This window comes from Lepidochelys kempii, chromosome 10 (genome assembly GCF_965140285.1).
Source record: "Lepidochelys kempii isolate rLepKem1 chromosome 10, rLepKem1.hap1, whole genome shotgun sequence".
Lineage (NCBI taxonomy): Eukaryota > Metazoa > Chordata > Testudines > Cheloniidae > Lepidochelys > Lepidochelys kempii.
This window is the reverse complement of record NC_136389.1, coordinates 16,155,496-16,179,559: the sequence shown is the minus strand read 5'-3', so window position 1 is coordinate 16,179,559 and position 24,064 is coordinate 16,155,496. Positions and strand designations below refer to the sequence as shown.

Sequence of the window (24,064 nt, the reverse complement as noted above, 5' to 3'; positions counted from 1 at the left end):
AATGCACTCGTAGTCTGAGTGATCATCTTTTGAATGATCTTTTTTATAAATTTAAATAGGGTAAGGCATTCAACATTCTCAGGCAATGAGGGACAGAAGATGATAATCTTTGTCTGATTAAAATACTGATATGTTTTGCAGTATTATATGTGAGAGAGTGCAGTTATTTGTGGAGATGGGTGTGAAGGATTAAAATCTAGTTTTGAATGTTATGTCTAGAACCCATCTCCAGTTGAAAGTTGTACAATTAGGTATTCAGGTAACAGAATTCACATTAAGTGGAAAACTGTAAATGTTCTCAAAACAAGGTACACTTTCCTAGTTTACGAATCTGGATTTAAACTAGAAAATTTTTACCATGATAAAAGAATAAATCTTTGACAGACTTGCAAAAATATGTTCAAAACTTATCTAACTGAAATTCTGTCTTCTTGCAAGCTTTTAAAACTAAGCAGTTTTTATTTGTTTTTAGCTACTGCCAGCATTGTCTATGTGCTTGGCCTCAGGTAAAAGTGAATTGCAGAGTCATAGAAATTAGAGATGGAAAAAGGCCTAGTAAGGTTGTCTAATCCAAACCCTGCCAATGTGGGTTTTTTTGTACAGTAATACACTTTCTAAAGCTTTAGCAGCCAAAGTCTTAAATGACCGAAGTGTAGGATGTTCACCATTTCTCTTTGAAGACTGTCCCACAGGTTACAAGATCTCACTGTTGCATATCTACTTTGTTTTTGTCTGCTATCATCCATGGTCTCTTGGCATTACTACTAGAACATTCTTTCACTTTGGGCTGCTAAAATGTGATTGAAGTGATAAGGTAAATCATGTCCTTGACCTTGATGTGGAGTTCATTAAAGAAAATTCAGAATTGTCCTATCGTTGTACTCTTGAACAAATAAATGTTGTGGTAACATCATTCATTGTTATATAATGTACTATGAACAAAAAAGGCTTTAAAATGTCTGACTTTCAATGCAAAATTCGGTAACCTTATTATTCTCCCCTTCTTATTATTCTCCCCTTCCCTTCCACATATGCATCCCCCTCCCCTGAATTGAGTTCTCCTGAAAGTCTGTGATTTGTGCAAGCTTCTGCCATATAGCTTACGTTGTGCGGAGAGAAAAAAAAAAAAAAAAAGAAGGGCGGGTGCCAGTATTGGATTCAGTTTGACAATGTTTTGCTGGTCTGATGCCATCTAAATGGAAGGCTTAAGGACTGATTTATTTTTGGAATGAGAATTTCTCTGACACTTGCATTGATACTGTAATCTCCCTGAGCCAGTCGTAATGCCAGTAGTAGGTTTTTCCATTTCTCTTTAAAGTGGAAAACCAAAATAAATGGCGCAGTAACCAGTTTCCATATTTAAATGAATGAAAGTCAAAGGGGAAAAAAAACTGAGGTAACGTGAATGCACCCATTGTATTTAATATAGCAGAAGTATGTATTACCTTGCCATGCAAATATTATATGCAAAAAGTTATGCTTATTTATATTAACCTGAAGTTACTGTTTTCTCCTCTCCAACAACAGTATGTTGCGGTAATCATAGAAGTATGTCTGTGCTGTAGGCACCACTGTATGTCTATGCAGTAGGCGCAGTGGAGTGGTGATTCAGAAATGGGCTGAAGTTTTATAGACTTATCCTCATATAATCCAGATAGACATGGTGGATTTTATTTAAATCAAATTGATTTAAATCATGATTTAAATCACTAGTCAGGAAGACTCAATTTAATCATGGATTTCTACATAAAAGTGCATTCTTGTTGTTTGTTATAACATATTCTTCACAACTTAGAGATGGATGAGATAGATGAGACCCAAATTGGGTCTCTTTTATGGCCTGCTTCCATTATAGGTTTTCCCTTTTTATTTAAAAACATTTTTACTGTTAACAAGCATGTTATCTCTGGGGACACAAATCCACAGTCTGAGAACTGCAAAACTAAGCAGCTCTGATGGTATCTTCTAGACTTAGCACTGAGTCCCATTAGGTAGATAGAAAGATTAACCTAAATAATCTATACAGAAGCCCGTGGAAGTGCATAAAATTGGGTCCCTAATCCATGAACTATTGGAACTCATTTACAAAACTTTTCTTAAACATTACACGAATATATTGTCTCATACTATAGAATTAGAATTTATAATCCCTTTTCCATTATGAGATATCTGAGTTTTAATTAAGATGCATCACAGGGGAGGGATAGCTCAGTGGTTTGAGCACTGGCCTGCTAAACCCAGGATTGTGAATTCAGTCCTTAAGGGGGCCATTTAGAGATCTGGGGCAAAAATTGGGAATTGGTCCTGCTTTGAGCAAGGGGTTGGACTAGATGACCTCCTGAGGTCCCTTTCAACCCTGATATTCTATGATTCTGTCTTTAGCTCGTTTTTTTCCCCAAAAAGCATTTTATCAAAAAAATCCAATTTAAATTAAAAAAAAAATCCATTTTTTTTAAATTGATTTTTATCCACCCTGCCAGTAGATGAAATCACGCTTTAATTTCTGCAGTACTTTTTGGATCTGCTCAGATGTTTTAAAATCTAAATTTGACCATTGTTTTTTCTGGCCATCTCTCACCTGCTTCTCTTTTCAGTGTAAAAAGTCTGCTGCTCTCGGTGAACGTGCTCATGGATGACCCTTTTTTTTGAATTCACAATGGCATTAATTCTGGTATTAATTTACTGCTAGAAAATTGGGTATGATTAAACAGCTTCTTTATTATATTCATTGATATTAGCCATTTTGAAAAGCAAAGTCAGTCTTGCAGTGTTTTGTGTTTTTGGAATATAAGAGTAGCAAGACTTAAAAAGAAAAAGGAAAAAAAAAGTTCCAGAAAGGAAATCAGCATATCTGTGGTAATCAAGTTGAACTAAAGACTACAAAGGTGATTAGTATTTTTCAAAATAACATGATGGCCTCAGCAATGAATTGTCTTCCTTTTCTTGCCTGAAGATGGACCCTTTGCTTCATTTTCACAAATTTTTTTTTCTAATGGAAATGTGATTAAACAAAAAGATAAATTGCTGAAATATAAAACACAAAACAAGGAAAAATGCAACTTAATCATAGTCATCAATACTGTCTGCTTGTGGTAATTGCTAGAGGCATGGTCAGGAATAGAAAATAAATGTTTTTTTCAGTATTTAATATTTTTTGAATTAATAGTGTAATTAGAAGTGGCAAAAAGAAAGGATAGATGTTTCCTTGGCTGTCTCTAAGAAATTCAAGAACTGAACCAGTGATGGCCAGGTAACATTAAAAATCCACAGCTATCTCATGTCTTAATAAGAACTTACCAAGGATAAAATACTTTGGGCCTCACCCAAACCATCTCTGTGCAGACAAGGTGTACATCCATTGAATGCCAAAAAAATGGTGTTAAAATGTGGGCTGCAAGGAGTAAGGAACTTCTCATTAGTTTTGTGACTGATTTATTTTTTCTCCTGTGCCAGATAAGCAGGAAGAGGCGTGTTTATGGGCTTGTCTACACTACCCACTGGATTGGCGGGCAGCAATCGATCCGGTGGGGGTTGATTTATTGCATCTAGTATAGACGCGATAAATCGACCACTGAGCGCTCTCCCGTCAATTCCGGTACGCCACCAGAACAAGAAGCGCAAGCGGAATCAATGGGAGAGCGTTAGCTCTCGACTTACTGCAGTGAAGACACCACAGTAAATAGATCTAAGTATGTTGACTTCAGTTACGCTATTCAGGTAGCTGAAGTTGCGTATCTTAGATCCACCCCGCGCGGTAGTGTAAACAAGCCCTGTGGGTAGTTTACTACTTTTTGTTTAAGTGTTTTTGTGTCCCTGGGCTCAAAAGCTTCATTTTGGGGCTGCCCCACCATTTATCTAAAGTCTCTGATTTTAAAATGCCCACTGATATTGTAACTGCTAGGTTCTTACTACCTCATCTGCCATTTCTGTGCAGTGCAAAATACCAATCCTCTTTCTTCGGTAGTAACATTGTCTCATGCCTAGTAAATTCTCAAGAAAGATCACAGCTGCGGTTTTTCTTTTAAAATACATCCTGCCTTCAAGTTATACTAAACCTATAGTACATCTCTTACTGTGTTGATTCTTGGCTTAAAAAAACCTCCTCAAAACCCATAGTATTACCAAAACAAAAACAACAACAAAAAAAGAGAGAGAAGCCATTATTATTATAATAAGCTAAAACCGTCTTAAAAATTGGTTTGAACTGTGTGGGCATTGTGGGACGCTGCTCTACATTAGCGTCTCAGTTTCATTTTGTGAACTTGTGTGGGTTGTGGGTTCTTTTCTGAGTGGAGAAAGCTGCAGTGAGGTTTTTTGGGTTGTTGGTTTTTTTTCTTCTCCAAAGGAACCTTACTAGACCCTGACCTTCCAACCTCTTCTGAGCTACCAACTCTCTCCCTGCTGCTTGACTAGTAATGTTAATTTGATCACTATCTGACCATATGAAAAACTTAACCAACCCTAATAAAATGACCTAAAAAAGGTAAAGAAATAACCAGTTAATTGGTTTACAAGAGTTTATTTCCTTCCTAAAGTGCAGTTACCCTACACATTCCTTTTATGATAAAGGACATACAAGAGTAACCTAGATTATTTTACCCTGTTTTTAATATACTAAATCTGATGAGTCCTCCTTACAGAGTAAATCACTTTCCCAAATGAATACATCTAAAAAGTTTACTAGGTCATGGTAGAGGGGAACAATGTTTCCTCTGACTTCCTGAATATAGACTTGAATGTGCCAATAGAAGCAATATCAACTTGTGAAGTTTTTTTCATATTACTGGAAGAAATCCAGATAGGCCAAATAATGGTTGATTGTGACGCTTATAACAAGAATTAAAATATCTTCTTCCCCCAGAATGAAATAGGTGATCAACAACTTCTTGTAATGGAGCATTGTCTAGTAGTTACAGAATATGTATGGGTGGTTGTGAGTTTGAGGTTCTGTTCTATGTTCTGCAGTGCTCTTTGTACTTTCGCAAAGTATAATAGACACGTTCCTGAATTCCTTTTTCCCATTGACTGAATGTTAATTTGGCATGTGAAAGGCATACAGCATTGTTTCCTGTGTATATAGGAATATCTTCATCCACAATTGCAATGTGGCCACTGTTAGGATAAGGGTGGAAGACAGCAGCTGTTAAACAGCACACAGTATTGCAACACAACAGTCAAGGACAAAAACTGAAGACTACTATGAAATCAAGCTAAATTTACAGGAGGAATTTTGGGAAATCATGTTCTGTCTGTATAATAGAATCTGTCCAGGATGGTATCCTCCTACAAAAATTTCTGTTGAGTCTTTAATGACCACAAGTATGGTCACAGCTTTTGCTTATACATATTGTCTAAAAGCTTCAAAATACTCTCTTGATTTAATAGAAAAGAAGGGGGATTGAGAGAGGTGGGAGTGGGAGAGACCACCCTGAGAATATCTGTTCAGTGGAATGGACTGGAAGGGTCAGGTTTTTGTTCCAAGAGCTGTATACATGTTAATTTTCCACAGGGCATACAGTTAACAGGCCAATAGATACTGTACAGATCTAGTGTTTGGACAAGGAAGGGCTTATTGATCTTACATATTGTAAATATCAATTATACCTATACTAAAATATCAGCTGCTATAGCTAGCTCAGAATCTGTTCGATCCCTTTTTTTAGTAGGGATGCGAATACAACTTCTAATATAGTACTGCAGCAGTTTGGGTTTACTTTTCTCTTATGAGGGAGATGGGTTTTAGGATGAGTATTAAGGAAAACCTTTACCCTTCAGAAACAATGATGCCAGTTAACTACATGATTCCTATAATTTATTTTGCCTCATAAATTGGATTGGGCAATAATTTCATGTTCTATCTGTGACTGGTTCATATGTTGTTGTAGGATCTCTGTTTTGCTGGCTGGGAGCTGCTTTACTCTCCCTTTCACAGACTTAACTCTGGAATCAGTTAAATGGGGAGTGGGGCTCAATTGTCCTAGATAGGGAGAAAGAAAGACCAAATGTAAGGGACATAGTTTAATTAGTCTGCAGCTTCATTACTTAACTCATCTGGGAACTAACCAGCAAAAGTTAATGCTGTACAGGTCATGATTTCTTCCTCCATTGTTTCCACATGGTGGAGGGCTGCTATCATCCCCACCCTTCTGCACAGCTGGTCCCAGCCCACTGCTGAGACCCCACCTTATCTCCCCTGTGACAAAGGTTAAGGGGCAAGGGAAAGGGGGTTGTCGCCTCATTATACCATACGTTAGGAACCCTAGCTTCTTTAGGAGCTGCCTTCCCACAAACTCCACTTCTAATTCTGGTTTATCAGAAAACTGGACCCTAAGTGGAACAAGTACCAGCACTGGCCACCTGCTAAGTTGTGACGTCTTTAACTTTACCTCCTGACCTATCCCACAGGGTCCCTGAGCTGTTATGGTGAAGGCAACCCCCGCCCCCCCAAACAAAACAAAACTAACAAACAAAAAAAAACCATCCTGCCCTGGCCTGGAAAAAGGCTAATGTAGTGCCAATCTTTAAAAAAGGGAAGAAGGAGGATCCTGGGAATCTTAGGCCAGTCAACCTCACCTCAGTCCCTGGAAAAATCATGGAGCAGGTCCTCAAGGAATCTATCCTGAAGCTCTTACACGAGAGGAAAGTGATCAGGAACAGTCAGCATGGATTCACCAAGGGAAGGTCATGCCTGACTAATCTAATCACCGTCTATGATGAGATTACTGGTTCTGTGGATGAAGGGAAAGCAGTGGATGTATTGTTTCTTGACTTTAGCAAAGCTTTCGACACGGTCTCCCACAGTATTCTTGTTGGCAAGTTAAAGAAGTATGGGCTGGATGAATGCACTATAAGGTGGGTAGAAAGTTGGCTAGATTGTCGGGCTCAACGGGTAGTGATCAATGGCTCCATGTCTAGTTGGCAGCCGGTATCAATGGAGTGCCCCAAGGGTCGGTCCTGGGGCCAGTTTTGTTCAATATCTTCATAAATGATCTGGAGGATGGTGTGGATTGCACTCTCAGCAAATTTGCGGATGATACGAAACTAGGAGGAGTGGTAGATACGGTGGCAGGTAGGGACAGGATACAAAGGGACCTAGACAAATTGGAGGATTGGGTCAAAAGAAATCTGATGAGGTTCAACAAGGATAAGTGCAGAGTCCTGCACTTAGGACGGAAGAATCCAATGCACCGCTACAGACTAGGGACCGAATGGCTAGGCAGCAGTTCTGCGGAAAAGGACCTAGGGGTGACAGTGGATGAGAAGCTGGATATGAGTCAACAGTGTGCCCTTGTTGCCAAGAAGGCCAATGGCATTTTGGGATGTATAAGTAGGGGCATAGCCAGCAGATCGAGGGACGTGATCGTTCCCCTCTATTCGACATTGGTGAGGCCTCATCTGGAGTACTGTGTCCAGTTTTGGGCCCCACACTACAAGAAGCAAGGGGAATAAATTGGAGAGAGTCCGGCGAAGGGCAACAAAAATGATTAGGAGTCTGGAACACATGACTTGTGAGGAGAGGCTGAGGGAACTGGGATTGTTTAGTCTGCAGAAGAGAAGAATGAGGGGGGATTTGATAGCTGCTTTCAGCTACCTGAGAGGTGGTTCCAAAGAGGATGGTTCTAGACTATTCTCAGTGGTAGAAGATGACAGAACAAGGAGTAATGGTCTCAAGTTGCAGTGGGGGAGGTTTAGGTTGGATATTAGGAAAAACTTTTTCACTAGGAGGGTGGTGAAACACTGGAATGCGTTACCTAGGGAGGTGGTAGAATCTCGTTCCTTAGAAGTTTTTAAGGTCAGGCTTGACAAAGCTCTGGCTGGGATGATTTAATTGGGGATTGGTCCTGCTTTGAGCAGGGGGTTGGACTAGATGACCTCCTGAGGTCCCTTCCAACCCTGATATTCTATGATTGTATGATTCTATGGCCATTCTGTCAATAAGGGGAAAATTCCTTTCCAGTCTCCAAAAAAGCAACTAGTACAATTGCCCACAAAATCCAGTCCTATGCTAATCCTAGGGGTAGGTGGGTGGAAGCTACTAATTGGGCATAAGAGGGGGCTCAGGCCAAAGGGGCGGGGATAATATACCCTCCCCATGGTGCACATGGGATAGTGACTTACCTGACCCCCACCGACCAGCTCACCAGCTGAGGTAATGCTTCCCCTCCCAGTTCCCAAAGGAGGGGGGGATCCTTAAAGAAGGCTCTATACCCCCCCTTTTTTTTTCTACCAGTCCAGATAAAGCCTTCCTGCCTTGAGGTTGCATTCTCACATCTCAGCCAGTGAGTGAAGACTGAAAGACAGGCCAACAAGTAGGATTTGCTAAACTAAAGAATCCACCGCAGACTATTTGCATGTCCTCATCAATGTACCAGAAGTGATTTAATCTTTGCTGCTGAAGAGTATGGTGAGATCAAAGATCTGGGCATGGAAAAGAAAGATTAAATTTCTTTTTCTATACTGGGATGTGTTCCTAGTCATCTCTCGCCCCTGGGGCTTTCTTGCTCCTATTAGTAGTGTGTGTCACATTCTTCTGTAGTCACAGCTGTATTGAATATATTGCATTTTCAAGGGTACTGAAATACAGATTGTTGTTCTCAAATTATTTCTGAAGTGGTTTTCTTGCAGTTCTTTCCTTTACGTGCAAATAGGGGTATGTAGGATTTTTTTGAAGCTTTTTTTCTTCAAAATGGATCAGTTGAACAGCTACTATTTAAGTAACTTCAGCAGTTTTTCAGGTGCTTACCAAATAAGTATGAAGACAAGATCCCACCACCTTTCCAAGAAGTTACGCTTTAGATAGACCAAGTACAAAGGATGGTTGAAGGCAATCATTGGCAAACGAAATATAAAATGTTATGGCTTGCACATGACTTACGGATTCCATTTATTTTGATGCTATTACATTTGAAGTAGTCACCGTTCAAAAAATATTGTTGGTTTGGTTTTCACACCTTTTAGGAGGGCTTGTGGAGAGAAATGTATATTTGATGTGAGTCTCTAAAGACTAGCAACTTCTGGTTATGTTTTCTCTCATATGTGGTAATGATGGTATCACTCTTAAACTTTTAATTTGGTATTTGTAATACAAGTTGCAGTGTAAAACACCACTGTCTCCAGTGGAGTTACTGTAGTGAACTACAGAGGTGTGGATTGATTCCATGATTGCTCTTTTAAAAAAAAAATCTGTATTAAAACTGTACTGTCATTTGAAGTAACTTATAAAGTGTCCTGTTTGGTGTTTTTTTTTCTGCCTATGATGTTGAAGGTTTACTTATGGAAAATTCACTTCAGGTGTTTAAAATCAGTTAAACTGATTTGAGGGAAGATGGGCCAAGGGGCATGATCTGATTTAAAAAAATTTCACTATGCTATTTTTTAAAAGAGCAATATATATTTTACTGTAACCTATAGGGTCTCAGCTCCTCTATATTTTCCTGTATATCTGCCTCCTTCTCTTTAGTAACTGGCTAAGCATATAACTTGGACTGTGAACATCCCTTTTAATCTTCAATAAAAATTTAGTTAATATATTGACTTCACATTTACTAGTCTGCAAGATTGAGTCTTCATGATAACAAATTATTCCATTTGAGCTAACGATATCTTTCACATGACTAGGTCACATTAACAATGGAAAATTGCCCGTGTGTAAAGATTTGAAGATAACATCAAAATGTGATACAGTTGCAGTCAACTCATTATACTGAATTTTTTTCATCAACAAGTCCAGAAAGGTTTTTGTTCCTCTTTATTATTTAAATGGACACCCTCACTCCTCCCACCCTGTATACGTTGTGTTCAGAAGTGTTGAACCTCAGACATTTTGGAAATGACTCATAGATGATATCTAGAAAATGAGCAGTAATGAGTAATACAGAAGAAAGATGTAATTTTGTATTCTGAGATACGCCTATGTATAGTTCCATATCTGTATCTAAGTTTAAAAAGAAAAAAACACTTGTTAAACAGAATTTCGACTACAGAATGTTCCTAAAATGCTGCTTGTTTGAGTCAGTCTTGTCTGAGTGCATCTTCATTTTACACTGTTTGCAGTGTTGTTGTAGCTGTGTTGGTCCCAGGATAATAGAGAGACAAGATGGATGAAGAAGAGCTCTGTGTAAGCTTGAAAGTTTGTCAGTTTCATTTATAGAAGTTGGTTCAATAAATGATATTACTTCACCCACCTTCTGTCTCTTCATTTACAGGTCAAGAAAATCTGTGGATTATTTAGACATGCTGAAATGATTTGACAGTAGAATGTTTACTGGGAGTCATTGAGGTCTATTGACTGTAACATTGATTTGGAGCCTACTTATAGGCTCATTTTAGTCAGCTTGCTGTGAAGGCACAAGAAGTCTGCATGCCAAAAACATCAATGACATTTTCAAACCTTTTAAGCACAACAGCAATTTTATTTATTTTTAAATGGGAATTTACTAAAGGTGCTGATTCCACTTGCAGCTGATACCACAGTGGCCCCTGCTACCTTTCCAGAATAAATGACTTTCTGCCTTGCACAGCCTGTGGTGCTGATATAATGGTGGCAGGCATCTTCAAAAAAATTAAACTAGATTGCCTGCTATTTTGTTCTGAGAAGACTCTAACATCACTATGGTGACTTTTGATCTAGCTAGCACTGTTGCAGATATTTTTTGTGTGTGTGACATTAATTATTTTGAATTGAATGACATCAGAGGGAAATATTTTGGTGTTTCTCACATTGAAAAATGACATGATTTATCTATGATAAGTCTTTTAATGAATTTAATCTAATTTTACGTATTTATATTGGCCTCCCATTTCAGTAGTATCTGAGTGCCTCACAGTCTCTAGTGAGTTTATCACAACCCTTCCCTGAGGTACAGAAATACTATTATTCCCATTTTACAGATGAGGAACTGAGACACAGAGGGACTCTGGGCTTGTCTAGATAGAGAATGACATTTGGAAATGACTCATAGATGATATCTAGAAAATGAGTAGTAATGAGTGGCAAGCTGGGGTGTAAATCTAACATGTGCTAGCCTGCCATGCACTGTCTGTGTGAAGCCTGCTACCATGCACTAAAAGTTCTGTAGTGCTCATTGATCTACTCTGATGGGATACTCCTAGTGTGCTGTAGCAGGATCCACACAGACTGTTAGTGTGTGTCATACTAATATGCCGTAGATTTATACCCCAGCTTGCCACACACGCTCCGTCTAGACAAGTTCTAACTGAGTTGCCCAAAGTCCTACAGGAAGTCTGTGGTGGAGTAAGAACCATTTTAGAGCAAACTTGAAACCTTTACATTTGTGCCTGCAGTGCCCACACAGTGGAGTTACAGTGCAGCACTTTTCTGTGCACTGCTATTCGTACCCCCCTTAATCTGAAATGCAGGGCAGTGTAGACATGCCTTAAAGCAGCGGTTCTCAACCAGTGGCACACTGCTGTGGCCCAGCTCAACTGTGTGCTATAGGCCGGCCCGCACGGCAGGGTCCAAGTTCCCAGCTGCCGGGCATGGTGGGGTCTGGGCTTCTGGCCTGCCCCACATGGCGAGGGTCTGGGATCGAGGCTGCTGGACGGCCCTGCAGGATCCAAGCTCCGGGGCAGCCGCCCGGCCCTGCAAGCTCTGGGGCAATCACCAGGTATCCAGGGTGGGAAGCCGACCAGCCCCATGCGGCAGGGAGTCTGGGGTCCAGGGTCGGAGCTGCCGGCCCAATTGTGGCAGTGGGCCACAATGCTAAATAAGTTGAGAACCACTGCCTTAAGTTACCCTGTTTAGAATCTTCTTTCCCTGCTGATTTTTCTCCTTTTCCATCCGGCAAATGGATAATTTGTGATTTCCCAGTGCAGCAGAAAACAATATGAATCCATTTGGTTTACTTTTCTTCTTGTGCGACAATATCATTAATCATACAAGCATGGATGAATCTGTGTCTGGGAACAGTGGGTCTCTGTATTGCTGCTATAGAGCTATAAGAAGAAATGAAATAGAACAAAACACTATATTTGAAGGTTCTACAAAAATAAAGGAGTAATTTTTTCCCCTGCACTGGACAGCCTGAACCTACAGTACTTAATTCAGGTATAACTCCTGTCAATTCAGAATAGAAGTTTAATTAGTTTTCAGTGGAGATTTGACTCTTTAACTTTCTCAATCGGATATTAAACAACATGAAACTACAAAGAGAAACTGTAACAAGACTAATGCACCATTCTGCTGTGTAAAGAACTCATAAAAGCAGCTAATGCAATGATTTTGTAATTTACTGTGAAATAAAAAGCAGCAGCTATGTAGGATATCTAAATATTTCATTCCCTTTGAATTAAAATTATAGACATTAGATTTCATTAATTTAAAATCTAATTAATGCTTTGAATTGTTACTGGAACTGTGACTTCCTAACTATACGTTTTGGCAAACTATGTAAAAATGAGGAACCATGTGACACAGCAAAAACACTTTTAAGGAGACTTGAGTGAACTTCCCAGCTAAAAAAACTATTTGTCCTTTCTGATAGTTGAGATTATATAACATTCATTTCATTTTTATTCATCTAAATCAGTTAAATAACTAAATCTGAAGAGTGTGTGTGTGTTAGACTGCTTATTAAACAAACTCAAGATTTTTGGCTGTTCTAAATCTGAAGGCTTGTATGTAAAAGACAATACATCTCTTTGTAAAGCTTGATGTAAAATGAATGATCGTGTGTTTCAGATGCGTCAATATCTGTTCTGAGAAGAAATTTTAAGAGGGGATGGGTTTCCAGTGAGAAATATATGGAGGAAAAAAACAGGCAATAAATTGTGGTCTGTTTTTCTTTTAACAGAATACTTGACCATTTCCTAAATTGAAAGTAATATATTGTACTTGGAATAGTTAAATGAGATCACTTGTTAGTACTGTCATAGGCTATGTTGCCATTTTAATTTTGTAGTCTATTGAGAATATATATTAAAAAAGATGGTCAACTTTTACAACTGGTGCTTGACCATTGACTATCAGAAGAAGATACACTTCAAATTTCAAATATATTTAAAAATAAACCCAAATCTTTGTTTCTGGTCTGTCTCTATGGCCTGCTAAATGCATGTGCATTAGAAAAGGAGAAGGCTTTTGCCATTTAAAATTACTACGTTTGTCACACATCTCACTTGGTGCAGAACCCTTGCTAATTATTGTAATAGTTGCATTTTACTGAGCTTGTGAGGCAAGCTGCTCTGTCATCTTAATAAAAACAAAAACATTTCCATGAGAACAGCTAGCTTTCAAACTGTTAACCACAGTACATGATAATCAGAAAGAAATGTGAATACTGTTGCTTACTGTGCACTGACAATGTCTTCAGTGTAGTACAAACAAATGAGATTCAGCCCCTGCCCTAGGATGCTTACTAATGGGCAAGGAAATATCTAATTGCCCAGAAAACAGCCGAGGTATTATTGGAGCAATACCTCAGGTGTCTTGCCTGCCAGACAAGGGCAACAGGGGAGACTAGTGGTGGGCTGAGGTTCAGCTGCAGATATGTACAGCACTGTGTTTGCATCTTCAGTAGCAATTACTTTTATCAGCAGGGTAGCACTCTTATTTCAGTATAGCTAAGTAAACAGTTGAGAGAAGTTATTTTAAATATGGCAAACTATTTATTTTTTAAATGTTATTGTAAAACACTGAATATATGAGATGCTGTGTTAATGTTTTCCATCTGTGTCCTTATCTGTAATGAATAAAAATGTTATCTGCTGATAAAAGTAATTGATAGTAAAGTTGCCATCAGTACTGTATGTACAGTACCTGCACCTGCCATACAAAGCAACCAAATAAAATGTAATCCTGAATAGTGTCCTGTACCCTGGGGCTGATTTCAGACCACATCTCCATAAGGAGCTTATATATAAATATTGTAATTATTTCCTGAAAGATGTGATGAATGTATGTACTTTACAAGTCATAGTACATTTTGTAAACCTACATAGGGTAATTTCAAGCATGTCCTTTTTAAAAATATGAACAACTTTGGCCCATTACTGGTATAATTCCAATTATTTCTTTTATGATTTTGGCCACTTAAGTGTAGACCCAAGTCATAAGACCGATTTTATGATAAGGAGTCCCCAACAGCTGTATTGCTTTCTTTGAATGCTAGAATCTTTTGGGGGTGATGTTAATTCAGTTAATTGCCTTAGTTATGATTTATAAAGTGGAAGTTCAGTAACCATGGGTATATGCCAATTTTTTCCTCATATTTTTAGCTAAAGCAGTTTCTTGTAAAAATTGCTTTTCTTAGCCAAATTAATAGATACTGCTGATCTTTAATTTGTCTGCAATTGATAATAGTATATACATTTGCTTTATTTTCAGTACCGGATGATCTCTCCATAGAAGAGAGAGAAGAACTTTTAAACATTCGTCGCAGGAAAAAAGAACTAATTGATGATATTGAGGTAATTTATTTTTCTGTCAGGTAAAGATGCAAAGAAGGCTGCCTCAGTACATTTAATGTTGTAGCAATATGTTATGGTGTATTTATAACTATACATTGTTTGGTAAAATTTTCAAAAGCACTTAAGTGACTTGAAAGTTAATTAAGTTTAGATTCTTAAGTTATTTAAGCGCTTTTGAAAATTTTACATAGTGATTTAAGAACCTAAATCTCGCTGACTTTTAGTGAGACTTAGGGCTTGTCTACATGAATGATTCCCCAGCAAATTGGGGTGTGAATCTACTCTGCACTACCCTGCTGCAGACTAACTGTGCTGATGCGCATTAACAGTTTGTTGCTGCTCTTTGATATAACTAGTCCTATTTCAAAGAGGAATAGATTAAAACACATTAAGGAATTATTAAAGTGTGTTGGAGGGTACAAGCAGACAGTTAGTCCGTGGCAGGCTAGTACGGGCTAGATTCAGACCCCAGCTTCCTGTAAACTAATTATGTAGGCAAGCCCTTAAACTCCTAAGTCATTCACGTGCTTTTGAAAATTTTACCCTGAATCTGTATAATACATTGTGTGTATTTACATACACTTCATTTGTGTAGTTAATACTTCATATACAGAAATACTGGAGATGACTGTGGGAAATAGTGAATAAACTTATAATGCTTGTATTGGCAATGAGACTATGAAAAAGGATAAGAGAAATACACTATGAAAGATTAAGAACTTGGCATCAGTGGCCAGGAGAGATGGCTCTAAGCAGTGAATTTTGGATTCAGAGTCAGAAAAGAATCTCAGCATAAGTTGCTTTTGGGAGGAGGTTTTTGGATCTAATGGTCTGAGTAGAGCCCAGTTTCTAGTGACAAGATACAAATGTCTATCTGTGAATTAATGCTGGTGTAAACTTCAAACCATATATCCCAAATGGGCAACAGCTTTTATAGATTCCTGTTTGGATAGCGCAAAAAATGCCACTGCTGTTTATTGCAGAAAACTCTCACTGCCATTCTGCATTATGATTCATTTTTGCAAAGGTCGGTAATAAAAGGGAAGAGTAGGGACCACATCTAGAAAAGTCTGATATCTTTAGCTCACCGTCTTCGCACATGATCTGTGGCCTTCTCTTCCTTCCTTTCCTTGCTAATCTAGTCAGATTACTATTAGCATGTCCCAAGTAAGATTTTTCAGTAGAGCCTCTCTTTTCCACATTGAGTTTTCAAGCTAGAATAGAGGGCTCTGCCCTCTTTTAGTACTAATTCATGCCAGATTCTAACAAGCCCTGGTTGTGCAATTCTCACTCAGCTCTACTGACTCGTAAATAAAATGAAATCTACATTGATCACATTAATTTTGTTTATGGCAGAGTGAATATCTTTAAAAAAATGCTTTAATACTGGTTGGTTAACTTACTTTCCTTTCCTTCTTTTGACAGAGGTTAAAATTTGAAATAGCAGAGGTTATGACAGAAATTGATAATTTGACTAGTGTAGAAGAAAGGTAAGTAACTCTGACAAGCATTCCACTCAGTAATAAGATACTGGCAAAGGTGTTTCAGGAACAGGAAACAAAAATTGCTTTTGTTACCAAAAACTGGATATTTATAAATCTTTGCTTGGGCTTGTTTTGAGATCTGCAGAATCCATTTAGAGATCATACAGCTTCTATTTTGCTCAGAAAGGACTTAGTGATCTGATAGAATTTTCCATAGCTAATACCGGTGATTCTGTGAAGCTGTGATAACTAGTGGGTCCTCTTTGTAACATGATTTTAAATAATAGACTATTTTTGGTTGTCACTTTTTGGAAGTAAATGCCTTATGATACTATGATTTTTTTTTTACCATAAAATAAAATATCAAAAATAAAGTTGAAAATATAAATAAAGTGAGAGAATTTAAAATTATTGTGTTCGGCCAGAGTAGCTGATTTTTTTTTTTTTTGTCTTCCAAATGAATAGCAAAACTACACAGAGAAATAAGCAAATAGCTATGGGAAGGAAGAAATTCAACATGGACCCTAAGAAGGTAGAGCAATTTGTATTTGTCAGGATTTAAGTTATTGTTAATGATATTCTTTTTGGCAAATGCAGACCAAACTGGTGGTAATCAATTAAAGTTAAACTAAATGGTGCATTTTAAAACTCCCCAAACATTCATCAGGACACTGTTATGGCCTTGCAAAATCATCATGAAAATGGGCCCACAATCTAATCGTGTCCACCATTTACTACAATGATAATAAAAAGAATAATAGTAAATTATATATCCATTTGAACAAACATCTTTCTTGTAGTCAGAATTTTAAATACAGGAGGTAAATCTGTCAGTGTACTCATTGTGGCATGCTTGCATCGAGACCTGATAACACATGATGGAGATATTCTGTGTTGATGTGCCAAATTCAGTCCCAAAAATATTTTACAGTTTGGTCAGAAGTTTGGAGCCCTTGGTTATATAGTGATCTACCTATATAACATTATTTACCTGTGGGAAATGGGTTTACATCAGCACTCAGAAGCTGTGGTCCGTGGAACAGTGGTGGTCTGCAAGAGCTGGGTGGTCATATGGTGCTGGCTTATCTTTGCAAGTGCTATGTTGAATTCAAGGGAGCTAAAAATACATTAAATACTTTCCTAATGTTGCTCTTCATAGAAGTAATTTGCTATAGTTGCAACGGGAATATTGTTTTTTTCACAAATAGGAGTGATGGCGGACTGCATGATCAGGAATGTGAAATGAGTGGGATAGTTGTGTTAGCACAAATGGAAGGGGAAGTGACTTCTCCAAATGATCTTTTTATTGGATGGGGTCCACTCTATTCAAAGCGTCTGCGAACTCCTAGTTTAAATTACTGCTATGCAATTTTCAAATCTGGCTAATCTGTGTTACCCATCCTAACTGAACCTTTTGTGGGTAAGAGTTTATTATATTTGACACTGTTTGCTGATTTGTTCCATGGATACACTGAACTGGATTTGAAAACTGTTTCATTTGATGCAGTTATATGGTGTTATTGTATATATGTTTTCAAAACCAGTTTAGCTTTGATCTCATGTGAACAGGGCTCTATATCTGTAAAGTTTGTAAAACACTTGGGTTTTATGTGTGAAAAACACCATAGTATGTGAATATGAAGTATGAAATCATAGCTGGGGCTTGATACACATTGTCTTTGGTGGATCTGGAAAGACAGTTTTTGGGAGGTATAAAACTTTGATTAACTCTAAAATATAAACTGAAATTCAAAGCTGATTTAATTGAAGTCATTAATAGTTGACTAAGAAAAATATGTGTTTTAATATTTGTAGTGAATGTATAAATACATTTTTGTAATTATGTTTTATGTGGAGAAGGTAAACTAATACAGCTGTCTCCTGTCTTAAATTAGTCAACAGAGGCTAAAGCAGTAGAGAGACAGACAAAGTCTAGAGTGGGAGTCAGAGGTATTTAAGTGGTCTCTTTGACTGACTTCTTCCAGACACTGTTGTTGACCCAGACAAATTTCCTTTTCCTGTCTGTTTGCCTCTTAATTCTTTATCACCTCTTTTCTGCTACAAAGGACAATGAAATTGAGTCCTGGTTTTCAGGGTATTTAAGATGACTGTTTCTGTGGATGGTAATTTCTTTTCTTTGGAGGATTTGGATTTGCAGAAAAGAGGTATTATTAGATCTAAGAAACCTGATAAACTTCATGAAGACAAGGGTAGGGTTGATGAGATGTCCTTCTATGTCAGTTAAAATAGATACATTAAGACCTGTTTTGAAGATTATAACTAACCTCCTCCCCAGCCATTGTCAGTATGTGTTCAAAATTGTCTGATGATGAATCAGCTGTACTTGTTACTTACTTGTAACGAAAAAACAAGACAGCACACAACTGCATTCAGCCTTCTGTAAGGTACTATACATACATTGAAATAATGTTATTTATAACAGACTACTTTATCAGATCTAGAAGGCCTACATGCTGAATTGATGGCCTTTCTGCATAATTTTTCTGCTAAAAGGAAATTTTCACCTATTCTAGCTTCTGTAAGCAAGTGAACTTTTTAATCTAGCATACATAAGTGTCCTTAACTTTGCAGGTAGTTTTGCCAGTGCATTTTTAAATAATGCAATCATTAAAAACCAAGAAAATAATATGTTAAACTGATATTCACAGTAATCTCAGCGCTTATACTATACCACCTTTCCAATACCCGGCCATCCTTACGTTCTCCTGTGCTGCACAAGAAAATGCCATTCCATTCCATCCACAATGCAGACTCCACATTCTCCACCTCACTCCACATTCTACAGGCCATTATCCTCTGATCCCACTGAGGATTACTGTCAAGGTTCCTCCCCCACTCTGAACTCTAGGGTACAGATGTGGCGACCTGCATGAAAACCTCCTAAGCTTACTTCTACCAGCTTAGGTTAAAACTTCCCCAAGGTACACATTAATTTTATCCTTTGTCTTGGAATATCCACTGCCACCACCAAACTCTAACTGGGTTTATTGGGAAACGTAGTTTGGACACGTCTTTCCCCCCAAAATCCTCCCAACCCGTGCACCCCACTTCCTGGGAAAGGTTTGGTAAAAATCCTCAGCAATTTGCATAGATGACCACAGACCCAATCCCTTGGATCTGAGAACAATGAAAAAGCATTCAGTTTTCTTACAAGAAGACTTCTAATAGAAATAGAAGTAAATAGAAGTAAAGGAATCATCTCTGTAAAATCAGGATGGTAGATACCTTACAGGGTAATTAGATTCAAAACATAGAGAATCCCTCTAGGCAAAACCTTAAGTTATAAAAAAGACACACAGACAGAAATAGTCATTCTATTCAGCACAGTTCTTTTCTCAGCCATTTAAAGAAATCATAATCTAACACATACCTAGCTAGATTACTTACTAACAGTTCTAAGACTCCATTCCTGTTCTATCCCCGGCAAAAGCAGCATATAGACAGACACACAGACCCTTTGTTTCTCTCCCTCCTCCCAGCTTTTGAAAGTATCTTGTCTCCTCATTGGTCATTTTGGTCAGGTGCCCGCGAGGTTACCTTTAGCTTCTTAACCCTTTACAGGTGAGAGGATTTTTCCTCTCGCCAGGAGGGATTTTAAAGGGGTTTACCCTTCCCTTTATATTTATGATAATTACCAAAAGAAACTACACCATCTGCTCAAGAAACTCCCTGAAAAAGCACAGGAACAGATCTGTACAGACACATGGCTAGAACTCCGACCAGGGGTATTCTATTTGCTACCCAAGATCCATAAATCTGGAAATCCTGGATGCCCCCATCATCATGTTGGCACCCTAACAGCCGGATTGTCTGGCTATGTGGACTCTCTCCTCAGGCCCTACGCTACCAGCACTCCCAGCTATCTTCGAGATACCACTGGCTTCCTGAGGAAACTGCAGTCCATCGGTGATCTTCCAGAAAACACCATCCTGGCCACTATGGATGTAGAAGCCTTCTACACCAACATTCCACACAAAGATGGACTACAAGCTATCAGGAACAGTATCCCCGATAATGTCATGGCAAACCGGTGGCTGAACTTTATGACTTTGTCCTCACCCACAACTATTTCACATTTGGGGACAATGTATACCTTCAAGTCAGCGGCACTGCTGTGGGTACCCGCATGGCCCCACAGTATGCCAACATTTTTATGGCTGACTTAGAACAACGCTTCCTCAGCTCTCGTCCCCTAACGCCCCTACTCTACTTGCGCTACATTGATGACATCTTCATCATCTGGACCCATGGAAAAGAAGCCCTTGAGGAATTCCACCATGATTTCAACAATTTCCATCGCACCATCAACCTCAGGCTGGACCAATCCACACAAGCGGTCCATTTCCTGGACACTACTGTGTTAATAAGTTGATGGTCACATAAACGCCACCCTATACCGGAAACCTACTGACCGCTAGATTTACCTACATGCCTCCAGCTTTCATCCAGGACACACCACCCAATCCATTGTCTACAGCCAACCTCTAAGATACAACCGCATTTGCTCAAATCCCTCAGACAGAGACAAACACCTACAAGATCTCTATCACGCATTCATAAAACTAAAATACCCACCTGCTGAAGTGAAAAAACAGATTGACAGAGCCAGAAGAGTACCCAGAAGTCACCTACTAGAGGACAGGCCCAACAAAGAAAATAACAGAATGCCACTAGCAGTCCCCTTCAGCCCCCAACCAAAACCTCTCCAGTGCATCATCAAAGATCTACAACCTATCCTGAAAGACGATCCCTCACTCTGACAGATCTTGGGAGACAGACCACTCCTCGCTTACAGACAGCCCCCCAACCTGAAGAAAATACTCACCAGCAACCACACAACAAAAACACTAACCCAGGAACCTATCCTTGCAACAAAGCCCAATGCCAACTCTGTCCACATATTTATTCAAGTGACACCATCATAGGACCTAATCACATTAGCCACGCCATCAGAGGCTCGTTCACCTGCACATCTACCAAAGTGATATATGCCATCATGTGTCAGCAATGCCCCTCTGTCATGTACATTGGCCAAACTGGACAGTCTCTACGCAAAAGAATAAATGGACACAAATCTGACATCAGGAATCATAACATTCAAAAACTGGTATGAGAACACTTCATCCTCTCTGGTCACTCAGTAAAAGATTTAAGAGTGGCAGTTTTGCAACAGAAAAGCTTCAAGAACAGACTCCAACGAGAAACTGCTGAACTAGAATTAATTCGCAAACTAGATACCATTAACTTGGGCTTGAATAAAGACTGGGAGTGGCTGGGTCATTACACAAATGGAATCTATTTCCCCATGTTAAGTATCCTCACACCTTCTTGTCAACTATCTGAAATGGGCCATCTTGATTATCTCTACAAAAGTGTTTTTTCTCCTGCTGATAATAGCTTATCTTAATTAATTAGCCTCTTAGAGATGGTATAGCAACTTCCACCTTTTCATGTTCTCTGTATGTGTATATATATATATCTTCTTACTATATGTTCCATTCTATGCATCTGATGAAGTGGGCTGTAGCCCACAAAAGCTTATGCTCAAATAAATTTGGTTTCAGTCTCTAAGGTGCCACAAGTACTCCTGTTCATTTTGCAGATACAGACTAAGACGGCTGCTACTCTTAAATGCAGACATCAAATTCCTCACAATCCCACCTGAATGCAAAACCTTAATTCCAACCTCCTATGGTAATATATGTCTCCCATGGGAATACATATTCTGTAGTCTATAATGGGAACATAGCAAGTGCCGGAGCAGATTAAACTGGTGGTTCATCTAGTCCACTATTGTATTTCCAACAATGGCTAGTACTAGATGCTTTAGAGAGAGGTATAAGAAGCCCTGTAGTAGACAGTAAAGGATTAAGCTACTCATAGAGAAAGCTACTTCCTAACTCCTGCAGGTAGAGGTTGTCTTATAAACCAGGGTTTAGCTAAACTTGTTTTTGAAAAACCTTACTAATGGAATTCTGGATGTCCTTACTGACCATAGAGATGTCCAGTCGTCTGTTGAATTTTGCTGTTCTCTGTGATATTGTGTGGCAATAAGTTTAACAAGCTAGTTACATTTGTATCCTTCCAATTCAACTGAACTTCTTGATCTACCTTCTCTGTTCTGTTCTTTAATTTTATACCTTTATCATGTCCTTTTTAAAGAAAACATTTCACAATCTTTTTCAACTTCTCTTCACACAAAAGCTTTCTCATGGCCTCTAATAATTTCCATAGTTTTTCATAGAATTGTCTTTCTGCTATATTCTGTATACATAAGGCGACCAGAATTGAACCCAGTCATAGATGCATAAAGGAGAATGAGACGCTAAAGATGCCGAAGAAAGGGAATTTGCAGCTTCATTACTGACATAGCTGTTGCTTCTGACACTTGTGTGAAAGGATGTCCTATGCCGTCATATCGAAGGAAGCTCATTCTTTGAAATCAGCATAATCCTACTAGGTTTAACAAATTAGAGTGTGACGCATGGAAAGATGGGGGACCAGAGGTACATAGAGTAAAGTACGTAGGTGAGAACCGGGCACAAGGACTAGAGAAATAGGAAAATAATGTTTGAGAACAGAAATAGGGAATCTGGGCAGTTCTTTCTCTTCCTTTTGTAGTACTGAATTAGTGACAAATATGGGGAAAAACTCTATTTCATGTGTTTCTGTTCAAACTTGGAAAATGATCTTATGCTGGAGGGGTGTGTGTGTGTGTGTGAGAGAGAGAGAAACAGTGGGGTTTGTGGGGACTTTGGTTCTTTAGCTATAAGAGATTAAAAAACTTTTTTTTCCCCAAAAAGGGCTCATTTTAAAATCTTTCCTTTGCCAAACTAAGTCTTAACCAAAGAAGAATAGAAAATTCAATCATCCTCTGAAGAGTTATGGTGTCACTTAAATAGTGTAGTTTTGTCTTTCAAATGTATGGTAGTGATTTTAATCATGATTTAAGTGGAAAAAAATCAACACAGTTTTAACAGCTCCACAGTTATGACACCTCTGGAGTGCATTCTTTAGAACTCCTGCAGGATTTTCTGTGCTTGACAGATTTATATCTTTCAGTGGTGGTTTGTATTTTTTAAAGCTGAAAATGTATGTATTCTGATTAACCTTATTAGTTCCTTAATTTGGAATAATCTCTTAATTGTCATAGTTCAGACATGTACTAATTTATTCTTGGAAGCAAAAAGTTTATTTTATTTGCCTACCCTTACTCCTCTTTGGAGCATCTTTTTGTCTAGCTAAGTAGTCAACACATCCAACTATAAAGCAAAGTTCAGGGGGATCATTATGTCTGAGGAAGGCACAGCTACTGCTACAAGAAGATAAAACTGAAATATTTTCTTTGCAATGAAATCATGTATCTTTCTCTGTGATTTGAAAAGAGAGTCATTAATATCAATTTTTATCCTGACACTGAAAGTAGTTTTTCCAATGGCGAAACTTCAAGAGAGAGAACAGTCTTCCTGGATTTAAAAAAAAGCTTCAAGACTGAATGGCAAAAGGTTTACCCTCCTAAAGTAGATTGCAGTCAGCAAACTAATCCTCCTTACCAGGTAGGGTAGGGTACTGTTGCAAAAACAAACTAAATCAACCAACCATAAGAATATGTTTATGTTTCCACAATGGCTTGGAAGGTAAAATTAGAAGTAGTACAGTGTTGTTGTTTTTTTTCCTACCTCCCCCTCCCCACCTTTTTAAGGATGATGCATGTCCTCCAAGTCTGGATGAGATCAACAATAAATAATATCCATTTACAGAAATGGAAAAGTTTTTTGCTTTTATTTCTAAAAATAAATGGAATCTCAGGACGTGTTTCAAGTGGCAAAGATTTTAATAATTTAGTGAACTCTTCCACATACGGATAGAATTCAGGACCTCAAAGTTGCATGGAGCTGCCATTGCTACTTTCACCCGACGTTTGTTATCAATTTTGTGAAAGCAATGAAAAAATTAAGACCTTTGTTAGAGAAATATTGTCTTTTAGAAATATCTGTCTGGGACATGAGTATTCTTTTAAGAGCTAATACAGCACCTCTTTTATTCCTTAAGACTTCTATAATGTTAATACAGTTTTTGAAAATGTCCTTTCCTCTTTCTTTGCAGAAAGCCTTCTGGATTTCCCTAGAAAC

At 38.3% G+C, this 24,064-nt stretch overlaps 1 protein-coding gene across 3 annotated transcripts in view; it reads left to right on the top strand.

Annotated features, from left to right (window-relative positions):
* CYTH3 (cytohesin 3) overlaps positions 1-24,064 on the top strand; it is an 87,006-nt gene that overhangs the window by 30,400 nt on the left and 32,542 nt on the right. For 2 of the 3 annotated variants that reach the window (XR_012161126.2, XM_073362163.2), the window contains exons 2-4: positions 14,345-14,427; positions 15,853-15,917; positions 16,377-16,443. Coding sequence is in view for 2 of the 3 variants with exons in the window: in XM_073362163.2 (XP_073218264.1) it covers positions 14,345-14,427; positions 15,853-15,917; positions 16,377-16,443 (215 nt within the window). In the remaining variant the exon portion in view is untranslated. The remainder of the gene's footprint in view (positions 1-14,344; positions 14,428-15,852; positions 15,918-16,376; positions 16,444-24,064) is intronic. The other variant, XM_078854561.1, reaches the window with a different exon arrangement.